The following is a 17,676-nucleotide window of genomic DNA, read 5'->3' as shown; positions in this document are numbered from 1 at the left end:
TGTGTGTGTGTGTGTGTGTGTGTGTGTGTGTGTGTGTGTGTGTGTGTCACGTGAGCTGTGATTTAACCCCATCTTGATAGTAAATGCAGAACATTTAGACATGTTGGTGTTCTGGAACTACAAAAACAGAAAATAGCGACCCAGCTCAGATCATCCTGTGTACCATGAATGGTAGAGACCAGGCTAGAGTCTGTGTGGCTAAGTCCCCTAGAGGTGGAGGCTGAGCTTATAGCCTGAACTTATCCTTCCGTCCGCCTCCTTGGGCTGTCTCCTCTCGTGACTGGGTGTGGGGTGATGAGTGCCTCTAGTTACTGAGGGGTTCTGTTTCTCACATTGCCACTGTTAGGTCCTGTTACTCATCCTTTCCATGGCTTCTGGGAATTCGAGCTGCAGGGTGACATGGCTGAGCTAGAGGGGTCTTTGCTGTACTTCTGAGATGGCTGTAGAAACCGACCCTCTGTGCCTCCTCTAAGGTTGCAGCAGGACTTCTTTCCCACACATCAGTAGCTCTATGTGTTACAAGGAAATCCATGTTTCTATTGCTGAGGATTGAGCATAGGGCCTTCCGAATGCTGGGCCAGTGCTTTAATTGCTGAACACGGTCCCAGTCCCCAAAACTGTCCATGAATTTGACTTTCTATGACACCAGTTGAAGTTGACAGGCTACATTGTTGAGCCTCAAACTTGATTCAGGATTATTTCCTGTCTGTCCTCTCCGTGGAAGCGTGGTCCTTGCAGACAATGAATCCAGAATTGAACCAGTGTACCAGACAAAGGTGATGAAGGTAATGGCTAGGTGTGGTGGCTCACGTCTATAATCCCAGCACTCAGGGAGTCAGAGGCAAGTGAATATCTCGAGTTCAAGGCCAACCTGGTCTATAAAGCAAGTCTAGGAAAGCCAAGGCTACACAAGGAAACCCTGTCTTGAAAAAAAAACAAAACAAATAGGTGATGAGGGTAAAATAGTGGCAGGAGACACTTGTTTCAGACAGAGCCCTGTTTGTTGTCACCTGTTTTGTTGTCACCTGATGCTGTAGACATCTGCCAGGAATCACCCTTTGGTTTTTGAGGTGTGCCACTTTTGTCAGAAACCCAATGAACTGTCAGTGCTTCCCACTCTTGACATGAGAAGCTGTGACGTGGAGTATTTACATATATAGTGTGAGTTTCCCAGAGCAGTATGTTAACCAAGAAGTGGGTTCTGGCAAGGGGGAAGTTTGTTTTTCTAAGGTACACTGCTGGCCGGTGGTGGAAGGTTCTCCCAAGCAAACTTCAGGAATGGTTGCTGCTCTAGATTTAAGCTCCTTCCCTGCTTCTTGCTCCTCTGTCCTAAAAGAGGGCTTGCACCTGATCCTCTGTACTGAAGTCTGCAGGTGTCCTGGCCTGAGTATGTGTAAAACTAGTTTGTAGTTTACTACAAACTAGGGAGCTGGTGGGAAGGCAAAGCAGGCAGCCCCAGTGTGCAGAGTCTTTGGGGCTGGTGAGGTTTCTCTTGCCGTGAGGACTGGAGGTTAGAACATAAGCAGTGCCAGACTCTTGAGGCATGGTTGGTCTTGCTGTTCTCTGGCAAGGGAGGGACTCTTGAGGGGTCTCTACCAAAGTCCTGTTGATGCACTTAAAGTGCTCATACCCCAGGGCCGGCTGTGGCTTGGTGCAGAGTGCTTACCTAGCACACATGACCCTGGGTTGGTCACCAACACTGTGAAAAGCAAAAGAATACAAACGAATAAGTAAACGACCTGTAACCTTTAAATGTGGAATGACAAGTCTGATTGTGTGCCATGCACAGTCTTTAGCCAGCAGCTGAGCTTCCTTCTCTTCCTGTAGAGACGACTGGTCAAATCCCTGGAAGACCTCTGCTCCCAGTATGATCTGACAGTGCGGAGCTCCACCGGTGACATTATCCAGTTCATCTATGGAGGAGACGGCTTAGATCCTGCCGCCATGGAGGGCAAAGATGAGCCGCTGGAGTTTAAAAGGGTTCTGGACAACATCAAAGTGAGATGCAGTGCTCTGTTGAGGGCTACAGACTTCTGGGGGCTTTGTCCTAGGTGTTAGTACTGTTCGTAGTACCACACTTCCCACTCAGTACTAGATTAGCACCTTTCTCTGAGGCGCTGTGTTGTTTGTCTGTGTGTTCATTATGTGTACCGTGTTCTGTCTGCATGTGCACCCATACCCCGGAAGAGGGCGCCAGGTCTCACTACAGATGGCTGTGAGCCACCGTGTGGCTGCTGGGAGAGCAGACAGTGCTCTTCACTGCTGAGATATCTCTCTAGCCCGGTACTCTGTTTTCATTTGTGAGCCTATTGTTGGTCCAAATCAGGTGCCAATGGAAGAGGCTCTGGCTCCTCTCATCTAGTTGAGTGATCTGGAGACAGCTTCATAAAGAATGGGTGTTAGGCCGCAGGCTCATTTCATGGGCTATAGCCAGGAATGTAGGTTGGACCCGTTCTTTTTGAAGAGCAGTTGGACAAGATTCAACTAGATTTCAGTTTTGAAAACCCAGCTCTCCTAGCAACAGAAGGTTGTTCCACTGAGGGGTTTTTCCAGTTGTTTCTAGTAGTTGCAAGCCACCAGTTACAGATGGGTTAAAAAACAAAACAGTTAAAACTTTGAGGAAACCTCATGAGCTTGAAGTATTGAAGTATTTTTCCTCTTGAGATGTTTAATTGGCTAGTTTTGTAGTACTGAGGTTGAGGCCAGGACCTGAAGTATGCTGGGCAAAGATGAGTAACATCTTTGATCCTTTGTTACTTTTTTACTTTTTGTTTTCAGACATAGCTACAGGATTTCTTCTCTAGCTAGGCAAGCCTTGTACTTGTGATCTACCTGCCTGGGCCTTGTAAGTAGCTGAGAGTACAGCATGGACCGCTAGGCCTGGCTACAGCAATGCACATTTTTACAAATACAAAATGCTCCTGGCAGTGGTGGCACATGCTTTTAATACCAGCACTTGGGAGGTAGGCAGATCTCTGAGTTCAAGGCCAGCCGGGTCTACAGAGTGAGTTTCAGGACAGCCAGGGATACATAGAGAGACCCTGTCTCAAAACAAAATCCCCAAAAACAAATAACAAAATATAAACGTGGGCTGGAAGTCAAGTTGGGGAGCAGTAGATCCATGCTCAGCAATTAGAGTAGAGCTTTTAAAATAAGGGGGCCTCCTCACTGGGCAGGACAGTGTGTGCCTGCAATCCTGTCATCTGGAGGGAGGAAGATTGGGAGTCCAGGACCAGCTTCACTACATAGTGAGCTGGTGGTCAGCCTGAGGTACATAGGACACTGTCTCAGACAACCACTGGTTTTCATTTTCACATGAAATGTCCAGAGTTTGTTAGCAAAGAAGGCCACAAGTTGCTAAATGCTCACTCTAAATAGTTTTATGTGTGGCAAATTCTCTGCCTAGTACTCTCCCTCCCCTTCAGCAGGCAAATGTAATGCCATGTTCTTTCTGTACAGGCAGTGTTTCCATGCCAGAGCGAACCTGCACTCAGTAAGAACGAGCTCATCTTGACCACGGAGGCCATCATGAAGAAGAGTGAGTTTCTCTGCTGCCAAGAGAGCTTCCGTCAGGTAGGTTAAGCCTAGTGGTGCTGAGAATGTGGTCTGTCAAATGCCTCTCACTGCATTTTATAAGCCAGGGTTTTAGTGTAAGTTTTGTTGTGTCTTGGGCAGTATTTCATTAACCAGCAGGAAGAATAATAAATGTCTTGTCTTTATAAAACTGACTCCCTGTTAGGAGAAAGGACCTAGAGATCTGGTCTGTATGAACCCTGTCACCAGCTGCATGTCCACTTCTTATTCTTTCCTCAGCCATTCTGAATACCTGTCATTATTGACGGCCATGTGTCTCAGATTGCAACCTCTTTCTATCACAGATCAGAAACCCATTGTGTGGTCTTTGCTTTCCTCCCGAGGCCATCATCATGGTGTTCTTTGAAGGTTTTCATTGGCTTGCTTTTTGGTTTTGACTGGTGAGGACCTGCTCCAGCAGCTCCTCCTTGTCAATAATCATGGCTAGGATCAAAAGCAGAGGCATTGAAACCCAACCAGTGCTCACCTCTGGGCTTGGATCCACAGGCCAATTTTTCTGTTGGAGCAACAACAGAGGGGAGTACTGGGGAGACCCTGCTCCCTTTCATCTCATGTGGAGGTGTGAAAGCTGAACACTCTTCCAGGTGCCATTTGTGTTGGATTTTACTCTACAAGTCATCTTCCTTTTTTAAGAGAATGGAATTGGAGTTTTGTTTTTCTACATGATTATATTAATTGTTTTTCTCTTCGCCCTTAAAGACCTTCACTGAAATATAATAACCATGTACCATGTTGGCATGGCGTGCGAGCCAACAGACAGCTTGTTACCAGCATGGGAGAATACATATTTCTGTCCCATTTCTAGCAAACACAGGCTCCTCTTTTGGTCTGCTCTTGTACCTTTGATCAGTTTTCACAGGTGGCCGGGTGGCTAGCAGTTTCTTCAGTGAGCACTGGCCCAGCTAGCACACTGTCAGTCACATTGAAGACTGGATGATGTGAGAATGGTAAAGCGTGTTCTCTCTATCCAGTAGCTCATCGTCAGAGGAGCCCAGATGTACTTAGAGAACTAAAATTCACTGACTAGAGCAGGTTTGGGACAGGACATGCTGAGCCCAGCCCATACTACAGCTGAGACAAGTCTGAGTAGCCGTGGCCCTTGTTCTTTGGCCCTGATGAGAGGCTAATACGAATAATTTTGGCACACTGGAGTGAGTGTGAGACTAGCAATGACTTGGCCATGAGTTGGTCTGCTTGCTGACTGTGGCACGCGCCTTCCTCCAGCATGCATGGGCTTATCCACCAGAGTTCTCGGTGCTTATTTCAGATTGGTTTCTTCCATGTGAATCTTCCCTTTTTTTAGAAACCTCACTTCAGATGTGTTGTGTCCTAGGCCGGGCAGGTGACAAGGGGTGAAAGCCACATATAGAGGTTTTTTGCCCTGAGTGGCATGGAGAGAAGTCTGCCCTGTCCTTTACAGCTTTCTGCCTTTCCTTTACAGCTACTGTCCCAAACTGTCCCCAGGTGACTGATTAAAGTCTTGAGAACTTTTCTTTCCTTTTCAGTTTTACTCTATTTTTATTTCTTTATATTTTGGGTGACATGCATAGCATACGGAGATCAGAGGACAACTCTCCTACCACATAGTCTTAGGGACAAAGCTCGGATCATCAGACTTTGGGATGGGCATGTTTACTCCCTGAGCCATCTCACCAGCCATGAGGTTTTCTTTAACATCAGTCTCTGAGGCATTTTTAAAACTATTTTATGTAGAGGAGGTTTTGCCTATATGCATGTCTGTGCATACTTTACATTCCTGGTGCCCATGGTGGCCAGAACACAGAGCATCAGGTCCCCTGGGGCTGGAGTTACAAATGGTTGTTGGCTTCCAAGTGAGTGCTAAGAGTTGAACCTGGATCCTCTGGAAGAGTAACCGGTGCTCTTAACTGGTGAGGTATCTCTCCAGCCCTTTCTGAGACTTTAATACAATTTAATAAAGCTGTTTCTTAAATGAAGTCATTTCTGTCTAGAAAGATGTCTGAACTGCAGGGTTGCCCTCCATTTTTTACTCCTTCTCAATATAAAGAAAGAGTTGGTTAGCCCAGGCAGCTGTGAAGAGCTGTGACCATAGGAGGGATTGTCAATGCTTCCAAAGAGGCCTTCATGATGGAGTCATGAGGATTCTAAGTGTGGAAACGTATGCCTTGTAGAGTCCACTATGCTGAGCTCCTTCTCACAGCCGTGTGCCTGAGATAAGATCCCAGGATAACTCGGGAAAAGTTTGGGTAGTAAGGCTGAAAAAACATCTTAAACAGAGGTTCGGTTTTCTTAGAGTGGAAAGCATACCATGCTCCTTACAAGCACACTGTGTAAGAAAACCAGTACCCACACTGCATCCTCGATGCTGTGTATTTAGAAGTTGCTAAGGTAGGCTGCACTGTGTTACTGTTTAAGGTTATGGGATGTGTGCTGTCTAAATCACTCAAAATCATACAAACTGATGTATGTTCTTTTCAGGAAATAAAAACATTCATTAAAGAGGTGTCTGAGAAGATCAAGAAAACCAGAGATAAATATGGCATCAATGATAATGGCACAACAGAGGTACCGCCTTTCCAGATGTGTCAGGACAGAGTATTTCACAGATGTGGCTAGTCTTGACTGTGCTCTTGCCTTTGTTCTTCCAGCCTCGTGTGCTGTACCAGTTGGACCGGATCACTCCCACCCAAATAGAGAAGTTTTTGGAGACTTGTAGGGATAAGTACATGAGGTAGGCTGCTAATTGTCCTAGAATTCCAGGCATCCATTCAGGATTCCTATGTCCTGGATATTCTCTATGGGTTCAGGATCCTGGCTGGCCTAGTTTCATCTCTGTTGATGTGATAAAATACTCTGACCAAAAACGACTTAGCGGAGGAAGAACTGATTTTTAGCTCAAAGGTTTAGGTGATGCTCCATTTGTGGGAAGGCAAGGCAAGAACACATGTGCTCACATCCACAGGCACAAGCAAAGAGAAGGGGATGCCTGCCTGCCTCTGCTGATGCTGTAGCTTTCTTCACTGTTGCACAGTTCAGGTCTCAGCCAATGAAAGGATTTCGCCCACCATTGGGGTGGGACTTTCCATTCAGTTAACACTCTATTAACTGGCCCTCAGACACACTCAAAGGCAACCAGATTCAGACAATTCCTTGTAGCACTCTTTTTAAACTGTATAATATTGGGGTTCCTTAAAGCTTATCCCTTCCAGCCCCTCTGTAGGAGAGAGATGGTTAGCGGGAAGATGAGGCGCAGACCCCTTTACTTGTCTTGGCTGTTGAGGGTCACTGGGTTCTTTGGGGTTATCCCGGTCTCTGTCAGCAGCAGGTGCAGCAAGCGGCCTCCTCTAAGCCGCTGTTGAGACGCTTCTCACATCTGTTCGTCTTCAAGTCTCCATGTCATCTGTCTCTGGTCTCTCCAAACTGTCACTCCCCACAGGCCACACTCTCTCTTTTTGGGCTCTCATATTTATATCCTCAGAGCCCTAGACCACGCCCCTCTCTGTGCTGTACGAGGCAGGCTGTTACCATCTGGCAATGACCACGCCCCGTGCCAGACGGTTATCAGCTGTGGACAAACTAAAGCCCAAACTAAAATCCCACCCTTGGGATTAAAAAAAAAAAAAAACGAACAAACATATATACATAACATAACTGAGCTTACAAAGAAACCAAAACTTCTATTACAGTTCCTCATTGAGAGTCTGTCCTTCCCTGTGAATCTAGGTCAGATGAGGCTGATAATAAGAACTGACAAGCACACTGCTCCAGCATGAGTGCCAGGCTTTGTGCACATTTGTGCCTTGGACCTGGAGTCTTTAGTGGAACACTAGGATCCAAACCTAGCGTTAGGATTACAGAGGAATTTCCTGACTGTCTTTTCCTCATAAGAAAACTCAAATTATGTAGATAATTTGATTTCATCCCTTTGACCAACTTCATTATCCAGTAAGAGCAGACTGCTTTGAGCTACTCTGCACAGTGCACATCAGCCCTGTATACGACACAAGCTTACCATGCAGAATCTAGTATATTGTCTGCCCCTTTGACCATTTCACTCCCCCGCTGGCCCTAGTCTGTTCCTAGTCTGTGCCAGCCTCTTCCTCTGGCCCATTGCTGTTTTTAATTCTAAACCCAACAGAATGTATGTTTTCTTTTAAGAGGCAGTAGTAACCAGAAGCCTGTCCCAGCACTTTTGATGGCCTTTTCTTTGTTGTATCATAGTCTCTGTGTCTTTTCTTCTAGGGCACAGATGGAGCCAGGCTCTGCAGTGGGCGCACTCTGTGCACAGAGCATTGGTGAGCCAGGCACCCAGATGACCCTGAAGACTTTCCACTTTGCAGGGGTAGCCTCCATGAACATCACCCTGGGTGTGCCTCGAATCAAAGAGATCATCAATGCTTCCAAGGCCATCAGGTAGCTGCTCCCTTGCATGTTTCTTGGAGACCAGTGGTCCTGGTACTCATGAATCCTGATATGTTAAATGGGCAGAGTCTGGAGGGCAGGTTTGCTGTGTTGATCAGTGTTTGGATTTTTTAGAAAGTTGCTAAAATCTTTGATATACTGAATATACTCAAAAGGAAATCTGTGGTCTTGTTCATTTTGTTTTGATTTGTTGACAACTACTACTTACATGAAGGAGATACTGTTACACAAGCTAGCAATACTGAGCAGAAAGTCAGGAGACATCTCATCCCTTTGCTGCCATTACGGCATGCCTGAAGAGCCATGACTGATTATTTTCCTGCCTCTAGCGATTCCTGCAAGAGACCTAAAACTACAGCTAGAGATACATCGTGTTTTTAGGAGTGGAAATCATTTTGCCTATTCTCTAAGTCTTTCAGAAGTATTTCTATATGAAAATTAGCTGTTCCTGGTTGGTAGGCCAGCAGCTGTAGATATAGAGGGTGGGTGGAGCTCTGTTTGCTTCCTGCAGGATCTGTCCCCAGGGCCAGTATTGCTGGGATCCTGTCCCTGGTGAGAACAGAAGATGATAGTGGTGGTCAGAGGAGCAAGGGTATTGCTGGAGAGGGGCAGAAGGAGGTGAAATACACTGGGAATCACTTCTCTGGGAGCAGAAGGTCAAGAATTAAGAGATAGGTCTTCTTCTAGGAGGAAATGTTCTTCAATCTTGTCCTGGATAGAGTGGGCACCTGAGGTCTGCCGAGAGCCTTAGTGAGCCGTCTGTGAGGCCCTTTGTTGAAGCCCTCCCTGAAGGGGGTTGTAATGAAGTACTCATGGCCGTGAGCAGCACTGAGGCTGACTACGCAGTGTACCCTTCTGTGTGTAATGATAGTTTTTCCTTTTTGCAGCACTCCAATTATCACAGCACAGCTAGACAAGGATAATGATGCAGATTACGCACGCCTGGTGAAGGGTAGAATTGAGAAAACCCTCTTGGGGGAGGTAAGGAATCCCTTTTTTTAAAAAAAAATATAATTTTTTATTTATTACACTTTATTCACTTTGTATCACAGCTGTAGCCCCCACCCTTATCCCCTCCCAATCCCACCCTCCTCTTTCCCTCATCTCCTCCCATGCTCCTTCCCCAGTTCACTGATAGGGTAGGACCTCCTCCCCTTCCATCTGACCCTAGCTTATCAGGTCTCATCAGGACTGTCTTTCATAGTCTTCCTCTGTGGCCTGGTAAGTCTGCTCCCCACCCCTCAGGGGGGGGTGATTAAAGAGTCAGCCACTGAGTTCATGTTAGAGACAGTCCCTGTTGCCCTTACTAGGGAACCCATTTTGGAGACTGAGCCGCCACAGGCTGCCTCTGTGCAGGGGTTCTAGATTATCTCCATGAATAGTCCTTGGTTTTAGTATCAGTCTCAGAAAAGACCCCTGTGCCAGATTTTTTGGTTCTGTTGTTCCCCTTGTGGAGCTCCAGACCCTTCCAGGTCTTTCTATCTTCCCCTTCTTTCATAAGATTCCCTGCACTCTACGCAAAGTTTGGCTATGAGTCTCAGCATCTGCTTTAATACTCTGCAGGGTAGAGTCTTCCAGAGGCCCTGTCTGGTAGGCTCCTGTCTTGATCCTTGTTTTCACCTTCTGATGTCTATCTCGTTTGCCTTTTTGAAAGAGGATTGAGAATCTTACTCAAGATCCTCCTTCTTGCTTAGCTTCTTTAGGTGTACAGATTTTAATATGATTATTTTATATTATAAGTCTAATAGAAGTGAGTATATACCATGTGAGTCTTTCTGCTTCTGGGATACCTCACTCAGGATGATCTTTTCTAATTCCCACCATTTGCCTGCAGATTTCATGATTTCCTTCTTTTTAATTGCTGAATAGTATTCCATTGTGTAAATGTACCATACTTTCTGTATCCATTCCTCAACTGAGAAACATCTGGGTTGTTTTCAGCTTTTGGCTATTACAAATAAAGCTACTACGAACATGGTTGAGCAAATGTCCTTGTTGTATACTTGAGCATCTTTTGGATATATGTCTAGGAGTGGTATAGCTGGATCTTGAGGAAGCGCTATTCCTAGTTGTCTGAGAAAGCACCAGATTGATTTCCAAAGTGGTTGTACAAGTTTACATTCCCACCAGCAATGGAGGGGATTCCTCTTTCTCCACATCCTCTCCAGCATCTGTTGTCACTTGATCTTAGCCATTCTGATGGGTGTAAGGTGAAATCTCATGGTCGTTTTGATTTGCATTTCCCTGATGAGTAAGGATGTTGACCATTTCTTTAAGTGTTTCTCTGCCATTCGATGTTCCTTTAATGGGAATTCTCTGTTTAGCTCATTTTAATTGGATTACTTGATTTCTTGCTATTTAATTTCTTGGGTTCTTTATATATTCTGGATATTAGCCCTATGTCAGATAATAGGGTTGGTGAAGATCCTTTCCCGGTCTTTAGGCTGTCGTTTGGTTCTGACTACAGTGTCCTATGCTTTACAGAAGCTTTTCAGTTTCATGAGATCCCATTTATTGAATGTTGATCTTAGAACCTGTGCTGTTGGTGTTCTGTTCAGGAAGTTGATCCAGACTTAATCACCCTGTACAAAACTAAAGTCCAAGGGAATCAAAGAACTCAACATAAAACCAGACAGATCAAACCTGTTAGAAGAAAAAGGAAGAGCTTTGAGCTCATTGGTACAGGAATCCCTTTTGAAAACAAGAAAATGGTATCAGACTTCGTCTCAGTCTTAAAGAGGTGACAGAGCAGCTTCTGTGGATGTGGGCTGCAGCAGAGGCCGTGTGGAGCGTGAGCTCTGCAGGCTTGGGGTGAGGAAAGGGCATGAGAGTGGAGGCTAATGCTTTGCTCTTTCGCATGGCAGATCTCAGAATATATTGAGGAAGTGTTTCTTCCTGATGACTGCTTTATTCTTGTCAAGCTCTCCCTCGAACGGATTCGACTTCTGAGACTGGAGGTGAGTCAGAGAGTGAATGTGTGAGAATATGATCCTCTGAGGCTTGAGGCAGGTCCTGACAAACTAGGAGAGAAGTTCTGCAGCTAGAGAAGCAGTGTAAAGATTTTGGCTTGTGTTGGTCATGCCATTAGCTGATGTCCTTTTGAGGTGACCTTGATGTAGACAAGACGTGACCATCACAAGAAAATGTTTGGCCTGGTGTGGGTGCGGTCTACAGTTGTTGGTTTATCATCACATGGTGTTAATACATTTGATCTCTTTTTCTATCTTCACATGCTGAGGGAGGAGCCTGCCAGTTTTCTTTGTTTGTTTCTTTCTTTCTTAAGATTTATTTATTATGTATACAGAGTTCTGCCTACAAGTAAACCTGCACTCCAAAAGAAGGCACCAGATCTCATTATAGATGGTTGTGAGCCACCATGTGGTTGCTGGTTGTTGAACTCAGGACCTTTGGAAGAGCAACCAGTGCTCTTAGCCTCTGAGCCATCTCTCCAGCCCCTCTTGTTATGTTTTCAATTGGTGGGTTAACCTGACCTCTCTTAATGGTATTTGTAGAGATAGATAACAGTTAACTGATAACAACCTTTTGGGGGTCAACCGAGGTCAACTGCTATTTAAGCCTTTCTTAGCCTTGAAAATATGCTGAAAGCCATTTTCAAGAGCTACAGTCTTGTGGCAACCATACGAGAGTCAAGTCTCTCCTCGGTGCCTTGGGACTATGGTAACAGTTGCTCTATAGGTAGGCCTTGATGAAGCTTGGTAGTAGAGTGTTTCCATTTCATGTACAGACAAGGTCGTGGGTTTTATCCAGGGACCAGAAGAAAAATAAAAACTGAAGAATCCATTTACATCTGGGAACGTAGCACAGAAACAAGAAACTTTTCAGCCTTCCTGGCCTCTGTTCTCCAGACAATCAAGAGCATTCTCTGTGGGCTCTGTTTGTTGCCATTAGTTGCAGGTGAATTTTTAGTGAAGAAAATGTTCGTAAATGCTATTTATGAACGAAGCACAGGTGTTGCACGTAAGTATGTAGTGTATCAATATTTGTGGTCTTGGAGAGGTGGTTGAGCAGATAAGAGCACTTACAGCTTTTCCAGAAGGCAAAAGTTCTGTTCAAGCACCCACATAGGTCATCTCAAAACACCCTGTAACTCCAGCTCCAAGGGATCTGACCCCCTCTTCTTGTCTTCATGTAACCTACACACAGGTAACATGCACTCACACGGACAAACACACGTACACATGAGTATAAGTAGACTTTGTGTTAGAGGTGGCATAAAATAAACTACCAAGACTTCTTAAAGAGCCATCATGCCATCAAGGATGAAACCATTGGCACTAAGTCTGCAGGTGTTTGCTGGTAATGTCCCTCGTACCTCCCAGGTGAATGCCGAGACAGTGCGGTACTCCATCTGTACATCCAAGCTCAGAGTGAAGCCTGGAGATGTGGCTGTCCATGGGGAGGCTGTGGTGTGTGTCACCCCCAGGGAGAACAGCAAGAGTTCCATGTATTATGTGCTGCAGTTTCTGAAAGAGGATCTACCCAAGGTGAGCAAGGCGTCCTCTTACGGAGAGACCTCCAGGAATGGGGCTGGGGACCAAATGACTGCAGAGACCAAGGCTGGACCCCAGTACTTCATGGCCATATACCCAGGGGGTCAGTCTGGTTCCTATTACTAATTTATTGGTGGGGGGAGGGGGGATTTGGCTCCCTCTCCCCACCTCATGGATCCCAAGAGTCACACTGAGGTTGTCAGACTTGGTGGCAGGCTCCTTTATCCACTTGACAGCTTCTGTACTCAGTTCTGAGACTGCAGCTCTGCCCAACAGTCTTCTTTCTCCTCTCTCTTCTAGCTGGTTGGAGGTTGGGGCACAGTCCTCTGGACCATCTCCCCTAACCCCAAACAATACATAGTTGCCCCTGGATTACTAGCGTTGTAGTGGTGATAGCTGAGAATGGTGTGAATGTGGTTACCGGCCCATTCTTCAGTCTTCAGCCCTGTTTCTGAGGCTCTCAGGTGGGACTACGGGTTGCTGCATCTTGAACATTTGTGTTGAATACAGGTGGTAGTACAGGGCATCCCAGAGGTATCCAGAGCTGTCATCCATATTGACGAGCAGAGTGGGAAGGAGAAGTTCAAGCTTCTAGTAGAAGGTGACAACCTGCGGGCTGTCATGGCCACCCATGGTGTGAAAGGCACCCAGACCACTTCCAATAATACCTATGAGGTAACATCCCCTTTGGACCCTCAGCCAATATCCAGCTCAGTTTCCTGACCGTTTCTCTCTCTCTCTCCCTCTCTCTCTCCCTCCCTCTCTCCCTCCCTCTCCCTCTCCCCCCCCCAACAATTACACAGCAATCTGTTGTGGGAAATAGAGCAGGATTTGCTTTGTGCTTGTCCGAAAAGGGAAAAAAGTAGGAGTGGGGTAGTCCCAGAAGAGGCTGTCTCTGCTCACTCCCAGCTCTTCCTAGGTGGAGAAAACGCTGGGCATTGAGGCTGCCCGGACTACTATTATCAACGAGGTCCAGTACACGATGGTCAACCATGGCATGAGCATCGACAGGAGGCACGTGATGCTGCTCTCTGACCTGATGACCTACAAGGTGTGAGAGAGAGGGAGCTCCAGCTTGTCTTGGGTACTTGAAATCCACTGTCAGATAAACAGATCCAGAGAGCTTCTATGACATGTAACGCACACTGCTGCGCGGGCTGGCCTGGACAGGAAGTAAGGTGTCAGCACCGAAAGCCTAAATGTGGTGATGGCTCCAGGTGTTTTGGTAAATTTCCAGTGTGAGAATTTCAACACAGCCGGTTTTTGGAAGAGAGAAGCTTGACCGTGGCTCTTCCTATGTCCCGGGTATTAGTCTAGAGCAAAACTGAACTTTATCAATCCCAGGTTGCTCATGGTGACTTGGGGTGTTGGTTCCCTAACCCATTTCTTATGCTGCTTCTGGAGCAGTTTCCAGAGAGTAGGGCTGGGGATGTAGCTCAGTGGTAAAGTGCTTGGCCAGCATGCATGGACCCTGTGTATGGCCTCCATCAACACACATACACACCTATCCACACAAACAGAGAGACACAGAGGGAGAGGGTTACCTTGCTCTCAGGTATAGGGAAGCCACTGAGGGTGTTTGATTCCTCCCCATACAGTAGTGTATCATGTTTTTATGACCTTTCCCTGTACTCCAGTAGACAATCTTCAGAAACCAGAGACGCGAGTCACAGGTTGAGAGCACGGCCATGCTCGATATTCCTGAGTCTCTGGCGCACCCCAGCACATGTGTGACAAGGGCAGCTCTGAAAGAGAGGGTGTTTCAAGTGTGTCTTGTGGTATTATTTGAATGCATGTGCTATTCACTGTGTCTGCCATACAGGTTTTCTATCTATTTGTGTGTTGTATGTGAGCGGGTGCCCCTCCACGTATGGAGGTCAGAAGTCAACATTGGGTGCTGTTCCTCATGAGCCATTGGCCTTTGTTTTTAAATGCATTTATTAGCATATATTAATTATGTATAACATGGGATTTCATTACGACCATTTTATGAATGTATATGATGTGGTTTTGTTGTAGTTATCTCCATTTACAAAGTCTTAACCACTCACTCCTCATCCTGTTCCTCTTCTCAGCTCATCCTATTTTCGTGTCACCTTGTTTAGACTCAGTGAATCTCAATATGGATGCTCACAAGAGCAGGGGTGAGGGAGGGATCTGTTACGGGAGCATGGGCACCTTTCCAGGGTTTACACCATTGACGAATGTCTGTCCTTGAGCTCATCAAAAGCTACCTGGTTATAAATCCTCATGTGAGGCCTCATGCCAACCTCTCACATGATAAGATGTCGACAGGATCAGTCTTTTGTGGGTCTTATGCGTGTTTGGTCCCTTTACTTGGCTGGAAGTGCCTGAATTATTTAGTATCAGTTTCTTGAGAAGTAGCCCCCTCCCCACCTCCTATTTGCAAAGCCCCGATCCCCAATCCTGCTCCGTGAAAAGCTACTTGGCTGATCTGCCGCTTTGGTTTGGAGCTTCTGAAAACGGCATCCTCTGACCATCTTCCCCTGAAACAGGGTGAAGTCCTGGGTATCACCAGGTTTGGCCTGGCCAAGATGAAGGAGAGTGTGTTGATGCTGGCCTCCTTTGAGAAGACAGCTGACCATCTCTTTGATGCTGCCTACTTTGGGCAGAAAGATTCTGTATGTGGTAAGTTTTGAATGGCTCTATTGTTTCTAGAGCCCAACTGAGGCTCCCTACCCTCCCTCTCATAAATCTGTGAGCTACTTTCAGTGCAGTTTTTGAATTCCAAACAGAACATGTGGAACCTGAACCAGTGTTAGCCCTTGAAGTTAGAGTTGGCCACATGGACTTACACTCTGTGCTGTCTCGACTTGACAGGAGGGAGACAGGAGAAGAGCCACCAGGTGTAGCAGAGGGTGGCCTGGGGCCACGCTTTCTGCTGAGAGACGGAAATCCATCTTAAGAGCTAAGTGTCGGGCTGGGGAGACGGCTCAGAGGCTGAGAGCGCTGGCTGCTCTTCCAGAGGCCCTGAGTTCAAGTCCCAGCAGCCACCTGGTGGCTCACACTCATCTAGAATGAGATCTGACGCCCTCTTCTGGCCTGCAGGTGTACATGCAGGCATAACGTTGTATACATACTAAATAATTCTTTTTTAAAAAAGAGCTAAGTACCCCAGAAAATAGGAAGACATGGGAAAAGATAGGAGGTGGTGGGGAACAGAGAGAGAAAAGGTGACTGGAAAGACAGGCCAAGTGATGCACAATTTTAATTCTAAGAAACAGGAGGCAGGGACAAGCACATACTGAGTTCCATTCCAGCCTGTTGTACACAGTGAGTTCAGGCCAGTCAAGGCTACACAGGGAGAGCCTGTCTTAACATCAAGGTGAAGTGAGCAGAACCTAGGGTGAGGAGGCTTAATATGGGAGAAGACAGGCCAGAGGATAGCTGTCAGATACTAGGACTGAGATCCAGCACCTCCTCCTGACACCTTTACAGCCTTGGCACAGCCTCTGTCCCCCATCCTACTTGGAAATGGCCGTCTCTAAGCTTGCAGCGCTCTAGCCCATGATTAGCTCTCTCTATATATTGGACTTAGTTTAGCTCTTTGCCTCTCTGGTTCTGTTGTCTTTGGCATCAACTTAGAATGCATCTGCCTTTTGCTTGTTTCATGGAGAATAGAGCCTATACTTAGAGCTTTTAAGACTCTGAAGCTGGGCGATAGTGGCACACACTTTTAATCCCAGCACTGGGGAGGCAAAGGTATGCAGATCTCTGAATTTGAGGCCAGCCTCGTCTAGAGTGAGTCCCAGGGCTGTCAGGAAAAAAAAGAAAAAGAAAAAGAAGGAAAGAAAAGAAAAGACTTGAAGTTAGGCCTGATCTGCACCCATCCATTCCGGAAGTCAGTGGAAGCCTTCTTGGTGTTCTGATATGGACACTGTTATCCCGCACTGCACATCCAGTCCACTGTTACCTTTTCTTCTAGGTACTAGGCTAAGGAAGGCGGGTGGCAAACTCGCCATCTCCTAATCATGTGCAGGGTTCCTGCTGTCTGAGCAGTTTTTCAAAGACTGTCTTATCTCCTGCTTTTTGATTCCTGTTGTTGACGACTGAATTGGCCTCCAGTGACCTGCTGAGCTGTGGCAGACACTCTCCTTCCAAAGACAGGGCTTCTTGGCCATCCCCCTGGTATACAATAGGAAGGAAAATTATGAGCAGAATTTAGCCAGGTGATATTTGCTAGAGCTGGGCCTCAAAAAATCCGATGTTTGCAATCTTAAGTCAGTAATGTTTCCTCTACTCTGTTAATCCAGCCCTCTGACCACATTTCTGGTTGGTTCTAGGTGTGTCTGAGTGTATCATCATGGGAATCCCAATGAATATTGGAACTGGGCTCTTCAAGTTGTTGCACAAAGCCAACAGGGACCCAAAACCACCCAGGAGACCCCTGATCTTCGATACACATGAATTCCACATCCCTCTTGTCTCATAGTTTATGGCAGGAGGTCACCACTCCTGACCACCTTGTCCTGTCTGCTGCTGAATGGAAGAACCTTGTGTCACTAGAAGAGATGCCTGCATGACTTTCCCATGTCAGACATGGTCCGTGGCCTCAACAGGAGCTTTTTGGATGGAGAACTTTTTTTGAGTCTGCTTGTTAAGTGAACTGAGGGGGCCATTGCACCTCAGTCTGTCACTGCAGATAATTAATTCTAAAGTGTGCCCACACCTGCCTATTAACCAGGTCTAGGTAAACACAGGCCAGGATGCAGTCCTGGTTTCCTGTTCCTCGGTTATGTTGTATTATCCACTGATGTACTCATGTAAATACATTACTGTTATTTATTTGTTCTGTTTGAGAGGCATTCAGTGTTTGTTGTTATTTCGCTTTGAAACTAGAGGTTGTAGAACCAACAAAACCAGCTTCAAACCGCTACTGGGAAAGCAGCTAGAAATGTGAGGTCCAGTGTGGGTTGGCTAGGCCCTAGCCAGGCACTGTTCACTTGAATTTAAATGTGTTGAAAGAAAATGAAACAGAAACTTGAATTTCCTAATAATGTGAGTCACTATTGAAGGGCTCTTTAGCCTGTACGTTCCATGTGGCGACTGTCCAACATCACAAACACTCCTGAGGGAAAAGGGGGGGTTCTGCTAGGATCTCTTATGCGCAGAAGTCCTGGCAAGGTCACTTATTACTGAGAGCGGCAGT

The 17,676-nt window shown here is 46.3% G+C and overlaps 1 protein-coding gene across 2 annotated transcripts in view; it reads left to right on the top strand.

Annotated features, from left to right (window-relative positions):
- Polr3a (RNA polymerase III subunit A) overlaps positions 1-17,326 on the top strand; it is a 44,317-nt gene extending 26,991 nt beyond the window's left edge. Inside the window, exons 21-32 of one of the 2 annotated variants that reach the window (XM_055612318.1) lie at positions 1,828-1,998; positions 3,460-3,573; positions 6,052-6,138; positions 6,222-6,304; positions 7,816-7,986; positions 8,883-8,976; positions 10,860-10,952; positions 12,336-12,500; positions 13,017-13,181; positions 13,426-13,557; positions 15,023-15,155; positions 16,811-17,326. In XM_055612318.1, the coding sequence (XP_055468293.1) occupies positions 1,828-1,998; positions 3,460-3,573; positions 6,052-6,138; positions 6,222-6,304; positions 7,816-7,986; positions 8,883-8,976; positions 10,860-10,952; positions 12,336-12,500; positions 13,017-13,181; positions 13,426-13,557; positions 15,023-15,155; positions 16,811-16,959 (1,557 nt within the window). In that variant the 3' untranslated portion in view covers positions 16,960-17,326. Of the gene's footprint in view, positions 1-1,827; positions 1,999-3,459; positions 3,574-6,051; positions 6,139-6,221; positions 6,305-7,815; positions 7,987-8,882; positions 8,977-10,859; positions 10,953-12,335; positions 12,501-13,016; positions 13,182-13,425; positions 13,558-15,022; positions 15,156-16,810 lie in introns of those variants that run through there. The other variant, XM_055612319.1, reaches the window with a different exon arrangement.
- Positions 17,327-17,676: the final 350 nt, after the last annotated feature.

This window comes from Psammomys obesus, unplaced genomic scaffold (genome assembly GCF_907164565.1).
Source record: "Psammomys obesus unplaced genomic scaffold, mPsaObe1.curated_primary_1811, whole genome shotgun sequence".
NCBI lineage: Eukaryota > Metazoa > Chordata > Mammalia > Rodentia > Muridae > Psammomys > Psammomys obesus.
Note: the sequence above shows the minus strand (reverse complement) of the source record. Positions and strands in the feature narration are given on the sequence as shown.